The sequence below is a fragment of the Protopterus annectens genome, chromosome 16.part0 (assembly GCF_019279795.1).
Source record: "Protopterus annectens isolate FY-2018-M chromosome 16.part0, PAN1.0, whole genome shotgun sequence".
Lineage (NCBI taxonomy): Eukaryota > Metazoa > Chordata > Ceratodontiformes > Protopteridae > Protopterus > Protopterus annectens.
The window spans coordinates 23,225,632-23,238,033 of record NC_056750.1 but is presented as its reverse complement, the minus strand read 5'-3'; the positions used below and the strand labels follow the sequence as shown (position 1 = coordinate 23,238,033).

Genomic DNA, 12,402 nt, shown 5'->3' with positions numbered 1-12,402 from the left:
AATACAGGGAGTGCAAGGCTTCATGTGTATCCATCCCTGGCACATTATGTCATACACAGCTGCAGGTGCTCATGGTCATGAGCGCAGAAACTAAGCACAAATACAGGGAGTGCAGGGCTTCATGTGTATCCACCCCTGGCACATTACGTCATGCACAGCCAAAGGTGCTCATGGTCAAGAGCGCAGAAGCTAAACAGCACAAATACAGGGAGTGCAGGGCTTCATGCGTATCCAGCCATGGCACATTACGTCATGCACAGCCTCAGGTGATCATGGTTATGAGCGCAGAAACTAAACAGCACAAATACAGGGAGTGCAGGGCTTCATGTGTATCCAACCCTGGCACATTACGTCATGCACAGCCGCAGGTGCTCATGGACATGAGTGCAGAAACTAAACAGCACAAATACAGGGAGTGCAAGGCTTCATGTGTATCCATCCCTGGCACATTATGTCATACACAGCTGCAGGTGCTCATGGTCATGAGCGCAGAAACTAAGCACAAATACAGGGAGTGCAGGGCTTCATGTGTATCCACCCCTGGCACATTACATCATGCACAGCCAAATGTGCTCATGGTCAAGAGCACAGAAGCTAAACAGCACAAATACAGGGAGTGCAGGGCTTCATGTGTATCAAACCTTGGCATATTACATCATGCACAGCCACAGGTGCTCACAGTCAAGAGCGCAGAAGCTAAACAGCACAAATACAGGGAGTGCAGGGCTTCATGCGCATCCAGCCATAGCACACTATGTCACGCACAGCCGCAGGTGCTCATGGTCATGAGTGTAGAATCTGCCTTTATAATAAAGCCAAATTCTCCACCCTTACAGTAAAAAAAATGGCTAAATTTACATACAAGTCACATAAAAAAAATTAATACAAGTCATGACATGCCACAGAAATTTGTGACCATCTGACAAAAAAAATCTACCGCTGTGATCCTAAATGCTCTTAGTTTTGAGATGTGGAAGCTAAAATAATATCTCCAATATTTCCCTGATAAGGATATTAAAATGTAAACTACTCGATATGTTTAACAAAATGATGTAGAAATTAAGTTTAATGTCCACATACATGAGCATGGGGGCATCCACACACAATATATGTACATGCATATATGTATACACATATGTGTATATGATATATTGATATGCATGTATATACAGGGGCATGCTTGCATACACACAATATAAACACACACACGTGTGTGTGTGTGTGTATATATATATATATATATATATATATATATATATATATATATATACAAACACGGATGAGAGTGGGGTCTTAACACATCTGAATATGTTATTCTTTAGTTGATGCAGTATGGTTTCATGCCAGGAAAGAGTACCACAGATGCGATTTTTTTCTCTGAGAGTGTTGATGGAGAAGTACAGAGAAGGTCAGAAGGAGTTGCATTGTGTCATTGTGGACTTAGAGAAAGCATATGACAGGGTGCCTAGAGAGGAGTTGTGGTATTGTATGAGGAAACTGGGAGTGTCAGAGAAGTATGTTAGAGTGGTACAGGATATGTACGAGGGTAGTGTGACAGCGGTGAGGTCTGCGGTGGGAGTGACGGATGCGTTTAAGATGGAGGTGGGATTACATCAAGGATCAGCTCTTAGCCCTTTCTTATTTGCAATGATGATGGACAGGTTGACAGACGAGATCAGACAGGAGTCCCTGTGGACTATGATGTTTGCAGATGACATTGTGATCTGCAGTGAAAGTAGGGAACAGGTGGAGGAGACCCTGGAGAGGTGGAGATATGCTCTAGAGAGAAGAGGAATGAAGGTCAGCAGGACTAAGACAGAATATATGTGTGTGAATGAGAGGGAGGATAGAGGAATGGTGAGGATGCAGGGAGTAGAGGTGGCAAAGGTGAATGAGTTTAAATACTTGGGATCAACAGTTCAGAGTAATGGTGAGTGTGGAAGAGAGGTGAAGAAGAGAGTACAGGCAGAATGGAGTGGGTGGAAAAGAGTGTCAGGAGTGATTTGTGACAGACGAGTACCAGTAAGAGTGAAAGGGATGGTCTACAAGAGGGCAGTGAGACCAGCTCTGTTATATGGGTTGGAGACAGTGGCATTGACAAAAAGGCAGGAGTCAGAGCTGGACGTGACAGAGTTAAAGGTGTTAAGATTTGCACTGGGTGCGACGAGGGTGGACAGGATTAGGAATAAGTATTTTAGAGGGTCAGCCCAGGTTGGAAGGTTTGGAAACAAAGCCAGAGAGGCAAAATTATGTTGGTTTGGACATGTGTTGAGGAGGGATGCAGAGTATATTGGGAAAAATATGCTAAGGATGAAGCTGCCAGGTAACAGGAAAAAAGGAAGGCCTAAGATAAGGTTTATGGATGTGGTGAGAGAGGACATGCAGGTTGTTGGTGTGACAGAGCAAGATGCAGAGGACAGGAAGAAATGGAAACAGATGATCCGCTGTGGCGACCCCTAACGGGAGCAGCCGAATGAAGAAGATTCTTTATTTGATTCTGCTAGGAAGAGAAATGAAATCAGCTGAAAGTAACAAATCATGGCTTAATAAAGATGTTTCTTGTTTAAAAAAAAAAAAAAGGCAGGAATTGAATAATTTATGTAATGCAGCTTAGGTTACATGATATATAGTAATATATCACATAACATGTTTGTAAACATGAACTTGTTAATACAGTTTAATTACTTTTATATAAATGTAAATTTGACTGTGTCACGTGAAAATTCAGTAAAGGCGTTTAAAAAAAAGTAACAAATCAGCTTCTAGCAAAGAAATCTGAGAACTTCTGTTGCACAGTGTAACTGTTCCAGTTTAATTGGTCTGTATCTTTTACCAAACATTATCTAATTTCCTGCATTAGAAACGCACATTCTTTTCTCAGTGTTTTGACTAAACACAGTATTTCTGCCTGTGATGCATCTGTATAACATTAAGAAGCTCAGAATCGGCTATTATGGTTCAGAACTGTTCATCACATTCTACGGAGCATTTTGTATTATTCAGGTGACAGCAAGGGGAGCAGTTAATTGGGTAAAATTGCAAACAGTGTAAACACATCTTGCTAAACTTAAAAATGACATTTTTTTCTTTGTTTTCATACATGCGTGTTAGCTACAGTACTGACCTTAAAAATCTGTCATAATTTTTCTATTTCTCAAACAATTTGTGTCGTTTGTTTTTGCATGCACAATATATACTTGGTGAAATTAACTGTCAGACCTGTCTTTTTCCAAGAGTAGATAACCAACTTCTTTGAGGTATATTATGTGGCTTTTCTGTCTGAGTTGTACATCATTATATTATCCACAGTAAAAGCATCATAACAGCTTGACAGGGTCTTCATTCGTATGCATTCACTGCAGGAATGTAAGAGATGTTACGCATACTTCGAATGATGCAATGGTATTTGTTATACTGTTCTGCCAGTGACAATTAGAGGTCAAGCGTGCAGATATACTGACACTTCACATTCTGTCCATAAATTTCAACAATTTAATTATTTTCTAAAACTGAAGCGCATACAGATGTGACTTTAATATTTACAATCATCACTAGCAGCTAACAAGCCGTTCTTTACCATTTTCTGCTAGTAAATTAGTTTGCATATTTCATTAACCACCTGCTTTTAAATGTTATAGTAACAGCACATGTTGTGTCTAAAGAACGCACAATTCTCTCTCACTGTTTACATGCTTGACCTCTCTTACTCAGCCTGACACTGCACTGAAAATATCGTGAAATGTCTACTGCATTACATATTTACTGGATATATTCAAAGGTTAAGAAAACATTCACCTTTGCAGAACCAGCAGTTACAGATTCTTCCAAGCTGTCAGTTCTGCTCAGTATCTTTTTTATCAGGTCTTATGAAACTAACAAAGCTATTTAAAACATTTTATGTGAGATTTTGCCAGTTTCTAGAAAGCATTTTTTGAAGTACTGTATGGTGCACTATTTACCTCCTCACAACAGAAATTTTTCTAAGCATACTCTGTTACATGCACCAAGTTAACATCCATTGCATCCGGCTTTCTTCATAATTAAGGAAATTTGTCATGAACAAGTGCACTGTGACCAAAAGTTTGCTAACTTATTTGACTGATTGATTGCTTTTGTCAACTAGAAAAATCAAAATGGGTGGAAAACCCTTTTCAGCAAAGGTCTGGGGAAAAAAGCTCCAGGAGATACAGACAGAAAGTAACATACGTATATGCATAGTTTGAGGACTCGTTCAAGCATACAAATATGAAAAAAATGTCTGTTTGAACATACAATAGTAAGAAAACAACACTGACAAGAGACATACGAATATCAATGTAGAAACAAATTGTAATATAATACAGGCAATACAATGATGTGAAAAATTCAAAGGTAGCTCAAAATGAGTATTTACACAAACAAAATCTAGACTCGTAGCATTTTATAATAGTAGAATAGTGATAAAGTGGGCGGTCACGATGGTGCAGTGGTTAGCATTGTCGCCTCACAGCAAGAGGTTCTCCGGTTCAATCCTCGGTTGGGGTACCTTCTGTGCTGAGTCTGCATGTCCTCCCTGTGGTCGCGTGGGTTTCCTCCAGGTGCTCCAGTTTCCTCCCACATCCCAAAGACATGCTGCAGGTGGATTGGACACTCTAAATTGGCCCTAGGTGTGAGTGCATGTGTGTGTGTGTGCCTTCTGTGGAAGGTTGGGCGCCGGGCTGGCAACTCGACACTGTAAAACTCCACTGCCAATCATGAGCGGACAGGTGATCCACTGTTGTGACCCCTAACCGGGAAAAGCCAAAAGAAGAAGAAGAATAGTGATAAAGTGAAACTTCAGTGAAAGGTCGAGGACTGTATGGCACAGTGTACGTGGCCAAGTGGACATAATACAGGATGAGATCGAAGATTACCGGCCAAATGGTCATTTTAGAGCAAGTTTTACTATGGTATGGAGCTATCAAATAACAGTAATTTTATTTATTTTATTTTTTTATTTAAAATTTGTTTACCGGGAAAGTCCGACTTGGAACAAAGCAAATTTTCAGCGGAGGCCCGGGGAGAAACACTCCACACACGTCTTTGTAACATGGGAGGAAACCAGAGTATCTGGAGAAAACTCACAAACGCAGGAAGGACATGCAGACTCCGCACAGAAGGCGCTCTAGCCGAGAATCAAACTGGAGAACCTCTTGCTGTGAGACAACGCTACTGCTGCACCACTGCACCATCCAGTAACTTTGCACTAACCACTGCACTGACAAGTAATCCTTGCAAGGATTTAGAATTCGACATAAGAAGTTAAATCAGTACTTTCAGTAGGAAAAATACCTCAGGCCTCAGAACTGCTTTTAAGCACTGAACTGATAGCTTTACTGGAATACCTAACATGACATCAAAGGTCAGGGGGCACTCCACAAAGAATTAGAATGAGGTGGAGCATCACACAATGAAAAACAACAGAAAAAAGGGAAAAGTTATTGTAAATCATGAAAACTAACTGTGAAGCCACAGAAAGAGGCAATGCAACAACCATGAAGATAAAAATAGTGGCAAATCACTTTAAATGTAAATCATATTACAGCTTGTACATTATTCTCAGCAGTGTTCAGAGGTCTCATGATTATCTGCTTATACCTGCAGACAGCTTGTTTCCAGGTAAAAGCAATCAGTAATGACAAAAAAATATGAATTTTGCACATGCATGTACATATCTGCAAATTTCACTCAACGCATTATTCAGACTTCTCATGGTTAATTGCTTGCAACTTGTAGATTTATTGTCTCCCACTGACAGCATCTGTTAATGTAAAAAATTGACAGTGGCTTTGCAAATATAAGAAAACTACCACTCTCCATGCCAAATCTATTTGCTGAAAAAAAAAACTTTGTCTACAGCTTAAACCAAGGACGCTGATCTAGATATCCAACCCTGTAACTTGCTTCTGCCTAGCTTTTTTTTTTTCTTTTGCTACAATGTAAAACCTGAATATTTTACAACTAATAAATACTTTCTTGCTTTAATACCTTTAACAAACTCCTCCTCACATTTAAAATACCCCAGAGTGCACCATATACAAACCTGCTTTACAATATAATATGCAATTGATATCACAAATGTTTATACAAATATGAACAGGAACAAAAACTGTTTTAAAAGGACTTCTTTAAATCTTTTTAGTGTCTTTGTAAACAGTGATGACAAAGTAGGGTATATGGCTTACAGTTCACCAAAAGTTTAGTGCAGTCAATAAAATTGCAACTTTTTTCAACCATGTCTTGCAAAGTAACATTTCATATGTCTAATCATACATCTAAAGGGAGCGATGCATTACAGAGCCTCATTTATTCACCAATTTCACAATGTTGTTGGTCTTCGTCTGGCTCATCTGCATCTCCCAACACCAGTGTCTGGTTCAAATTCAAAGTATTCCTGATTCATCTAATCAACTCCTGTGCTTTTTTCTGTCACTCAAGTATTTTCCTATGGAACAACGGAAAAGGTTTCACTCTAAAATTCTTTCTATGGACTCAACTGTCGGAAGAATGAGAAACAAAGTCCTCTTCTGCTTTCTGTCTCACTGTTTGACTGACTTTTTTCATTCTTAGCCTGTTTTGCATCCAAAAATGTCTTTGATCCTACAGGAAAAAACAGTCTGAAAATGGCTGAATATAGGAGCTTGAATCTCACACCTGCCTCTCAACATTCCCTGATTGCTGGGATAAACTTACTTCTCTTCTGCCTAATGTACAATGAATAATCATTTCCCATAAACAGTCGTCAGTTTTTAATACTCTTCCTTTCCACCATAATTCTGTCAAGAACATTTTTTTTTCTGCTTGTATGATTGCATCTTTACTAATATAGGTCTTGGCTACCTCATCGTGGCCAGGTTTGCAGAATGCACATGGTTTGTCCTCTCAATTAACAAATCCTGCTGTGGAATACCAGTCCATTTGCTTATCTGTAATTTCATAAAATTAATACAGTCTGTCCATTTTAGTTTCTCTGGTATGTGAGAACATTCAGGTTTTATCTGCAAGCTCTATTTTCTAATTCTATTCGTTTTTGGCATGTCTTTTCTTGAGAAACCTCATGCTTAGACAGTCTTTTATTCATTTCAACCTCTGATTTTTTGCAGTTTTATCAGCCCATCTGAGTAGTTAGTTAAAACTTCTATTCTATTCGACTGTATAAATTACTTCAGTGTTTCACTTATTTAAACACCTCTGAGTACATTTGATTTTTTCACCTAAATTACTAGAAGCCATCTCCTATATCAAAACTGAAACTCTTTTTTGTTGAACAGCCTCAATATGTTTCCTATTAAGATATTTTTTGTTCTCCTTTTATGATTGATTTTCTGATACTTTTTCCAAATTTCTTTTTTTTTTTTTTTTGCTGGCATACAGGCAGTGCAATTACAATCCAATAACTAAATTTTATCCAATTTGTTAGCTTTCGTGGGTTCTTTTTCACAATTGCAGTTTTCACTCTGGGAGGAGTTTTTATCAACCTGTTGATAAGCATGCAGCCATCTTACATGTCCTTGTCTTCACTAACTTTGTGCGTGTGTGTGTGTGTGTGTGTATATATATATATATATATATATATATATATATATATATATATATATATATATAAATCACAACACAAGAATTAGTTCAGTCTTTGCACCCACCGTCCGCCACAGAGTCATAGCTATATCAACTGGCACTCTGAGCAGTCCTCAGACTTGTGCTGCCTTAATCAAAGCTATGGGCAAAAAAAGGTATTCCTAAATTTGGGGACAAAAAACAAACCTCAAAAATGAAACTCTTGGACCCTAACTGGAGCAAAAGCTTTGGCAAGTTATTTGTTAACATTATTAGCACACAAAGCTCTAAATACATTCGTTTAATAATCCACAATGTCATCTGTGAGTTCTTAAGTGAATGATAATACTGCATTCATGTCCCATTGGCCTCTGCCAATTGTACCCCCTTAACAGTCTGCAACGGGGAAGCCTGGGGCTGCCTTAGTTACACAGCTCTGTGATGATATGGTAAAATAGGACCACTCTGATAAGTTAGAACAACTTTGACTTTTGACATAAAAAGTCCACAAACAAAAGCCCTCTACCCCATTTGGCAAATACAATGATATATACAGATTTTATACACACAAACACAAATATATGTTTGTGTGTATTTGTGTAAGTATTTATACATACACACACATACGTACATATGGGTTTATGTCAGATTATCGAATTTTCAGGAAACTCGAACTTTATATGTTCAAGACCATACAGAGATTGTGGTACATCATGAGGATCAGGGAATTTACTGTTTTCTTCACTGTAGTACGATCTCGGAGTTGGTATGTACAATTTGCAGGGGGGTGTGGGTGTACGGGGGCTTGCCCCCTGCAATAATGTAGATTTTGGTTGTTTTGCTTCATTTGAGTTTTTGGAAAGTCAAACATATGGTCTCAACTGCATGAAGTCTGAGTTTCCTAAAACTCAATTATCTGACAAGAACGTGTGGGAGTGTGTGTGTGAGTGAGTGTGTGTGTGTGCATGTGTGTATGAATGTATAAAACAAATCTTGAAATCGCATCACTATACCACTGCAAAATTTATTATAAAGCAACAAAAACAGAGATAAGCACTTACGTTCCAAAAATTCACTAATTCACTGGACTTCATCAGACAAAAAACTTCTACAAATACCATCTATATATATATATATATATATATATATATATATATATATATATATATATATATACCCCAAAAGGATTGATTAATCAAACAATTAATCGCTGAGTCAAACTTTAATCATATCTTTTAAACCATTCTTAGTAATGGTTTTAAAGAAATAGTTTAATTTAGTCCTTCATTATGATTGGCTTCTAATGTAAGCTGCCATTTTATTTCTTTAATATCTAATAATAACTCACTAGTCCCTCATGTAAAATACTTTTCAACTTGCTTTAAAACAAAAAACAAAAACTTCTTAAACCACGTACATACCTTACTACACCTATAAAAGACAACAATGTCCTGTGCAGCCTTAGAGATGTAAATGCCATGCACATATGCAGTACATCAGTGGACAATACAAGATGGAGAAGCTAACTATTGTGCCATGATATGGCACTATTTAAAAAAGTAAGTAATTTCTTTCTTTCTTCAATAATGTCATTGTATGATAGTAACAACCTACTCCTATACAGAGACAATGCAGGATTTACCAACAGCTGGCTTCATCCTCATAATCAATTACACCAACAGTGGGTAAAATTCAGCATTAGTTGCATTCAGTCATAAATTACCACATATACACATAATTACATTACCTATGACTGACTGTTCATTCACTTGACCTAGCAGCCCATTATACAGAAAGATGTTCTGTTACAACACTGGAAATGTGCTTCAACATTGGTTCATCAGGAGGGGGATAAGACCCATCCACAAAAATAACAGGTTTAATACGGGTCCTGCAAGGGGTAAGATTACTGTCATCTATGCAAAATACATTCAACAAAACAAACGTGTAAATCAATTAGGCATGACCATTTTCCAGTTGACCAAATGAACACTTGATTTGGGGTCTGGGATAATGGTTAAGGTGTTTGCTTTATAGACACAAGGTACAGTGATTAATTCTCATTTTGCTGGGAAGTTGGCATAATGATTAAGGTGTTTACCTTACAGACACAAGGTGCAGGTATTGATTCTCATATGGGGTGACTGGCTAGCCTTAAAATGGCCCTCAAGGGCAGTTAACCTAGTAGTAATCTATGAACCTAATCTATCATAGGCAAAGTAACCACACACACATATGTATATATGCATGTACAACATAAATAATGGCGGTAGTAATAGTATTTCAACTTGCTACTGTCAGACATGTACAGTGCAACCCCCTGCACCCCCCTCATCACACATATACGCACAGACATATACGCATTGAGATGTCAGCCTTATCATCAGTTGCTTTCACACACAGCCCACCTGCCTCCTCCCAAAAACATGGCCACTTTCTGCTCATACGTTTTTTGTACATGGTGAAAAAATGAAATACATAATGACAACTTTGGTTTGATGTGGGCTTTACACTGCTCCCTCTCATAGCCACCTTCTGTGCATTTATTTTCATACACATGGGCAGCCTTTCATCCTGTGATCACCTCCAGTGTGTAACTGTAAAGAAAATTAAAGGAATAATAGCTACATTTACGTATTTTAACATGCTGTCAGTCACTGTCATGCCCATTTCATCCCCAATCTAACCCAATGATTGTAATAAACAAAGAAAGAAATACGTTATAGCTTCTTTGCGCAGTCTCTCTATTCCTACCACTTCCCAAACGTACAACTGGTGCCCAGACAGTATTAAAGAAAATGCCTGCAAGAGAAAAACATCTCCCTGAAGATCTAGAGAGTCTGTTCCCACTAAAATCCTAGGTAAGAAGTGATATCAGTGTAACCAGTCTGTAATGTTAACCTCACATGGTAACAGGACACGGACTGACCTCACACAATAACAGGACACGGACTGACTAGACACATCCTATTTTGAAGTAATGAGGACAGTTTGAAACCTTCATTCAGTCTCCAATTACCCACTCTGTCCTAATCAGGATCATAGTACATACAGCTATCCTGATAAAGACGGCAATAAGAGAATGAGTGAGTCTGCAGCATTTATAGGGTGACACATAGAAACTGATTGGGGACCCGTGACAATGGACATAGAAACTGATTGGGGACCCGTGACAATGGGTTTCATGGGTACCTAATGCTAGCTATTGAGCCACCTCCTAGAATGTGTAACAGTTTATAAGCCATTCCCCTGAATTAATCTCTAAAGATTTCTATACTTACACAATAAAACAAGGAAATAATGTTCTTCGCTGCATCTACATTTACCAGACAACTAGGGCAACAAACTGACTACCCATCAAGTTTCTTCTTGGCTGAAAGTCTCTACTACTCTCTAAAATGATGAAATATGAATCACCGTCATCTCTTTTTCACAGGTTTGGCCAATTCTACAACTTTAATTAGATGTTTTCTACCTGTGCGATCATCTTATTTTACTAAAATGTTATTTTAATAGAAGTCAAACTATTTCAGAATTATAACACTATACTGAAAAGTCTCCACCAATATGCCTGTACTGTGCAATTAGAATATGCCAGGCTGCCCAAAGTTTCTAGCAGGTGTAATATATGTGTGTATACAAGTTCTTTCCAGGGTGGCAGAATGCAGCCCAGGGTCCGAATATGTCTTTATTGTGTTAATTATATCAGAAGTAAAAAAAAAAAAAAAAAAAAAAAGATTTAGCCCCCATTCTGTCTGACCTTAGTTATGCAAAAAATATTACAACAGTCAATGAAGTAAAAGTTAAGTAGTGATGACTGACTCAGAAAGAAACCAAGTGATGTTCCACCATTTTGATGTAAATGTAAAATTAAAAGTAGAATTAGTACAGACAACAGTGGTTATTGTTTAGTGCTTGATAATTTTTTGCAAATGTTATGGATATCTTGATGGATATGATCTGTTGAAATCCTACAAACATATTTTGCTCCTGCAAAAAACTGATCTGTTTCAAAGTATCAAACCATATGGTCGACAATTCAGTCCATCAACAAAAAACATGAACCCACACAACACCCGTGAACAACAACATAAACAATGCTTTTCCAGGGGGACAAGCCCCCCCTGCACCCCCCCCCACCTGCTGATTATATATGCCAACTCCAAGATTGCACTAAAGTGGGGAAAATGACAAATTCCCTGATCTATGCTTTACTACGATCTCAATGAAAACTGTTTGATAGACTGAATTGTCAACCATATGGTCTCATCCATATCACGTTCAAAAATTCGGCTGTATGATACTTTGAAACAGACCACAAAAAAATAGCACTTTCAGTGAGACACCTATTAGCAATTAGTGACACTGCACAGTCTAAACAAATAGTAAAAAAAAAAAAAAAAAAATCATATCAAGCAATTTCAGAAAGCAAATACATACATAATCTTTGTATTTCAAATGTAACAGCTCTGAAAAAAGTTCATTGCATGTCAATATTAACAATAATTCATGCAATGCATTATTTTGAAAAATGTGGTCACACACTACCGCAGTTTTTCAGACTTACCTTTTTGCTCCCATTTCTCAGTTTAAAGCGTTCATCCAACATTAGATTTGACAAAATGTCCTCCATTTTGATTTCAGAAATGCTACATTAAGGAACAAAAATACAGAAAACAAGTGATATTCTCCAAAGTTAAACATCCAATTTTAATCCTAATGATAGCAATGTCAGTGCAGCATCAAAGGGAAGTAAATGAACTTCAAATTTTCTCTAGATATTCTCTAAATATAACAATTAAATAATGAACCATTTAAAATCTAGCT

General features: G+C 37.7%; 1 protein-coding gene across 1 annotated transcript in view; it reads right to left on the bottom strand.

Moving 5' to 3' along the window:
• The window catches only part of DDX31 (DEAD-box helicase 31), a 2,738,529-nt gene that overhangs the window by 448,579 nt on the left and 2,277,548 nt on the right, over nucleotides 1-12,402 (bottom strand). The window contains exon 17 of the mRNA XM_044057921.1: nucleotides 12,143-12,224. Coding sequence (XP_043913856.1) covers nucleotides 12,143-12,224 — 82 coding nt within the window. The remainder of the gene's footprint in view (nucleotides 1-12,142; nucleotides 12,225-12,402) is intronic.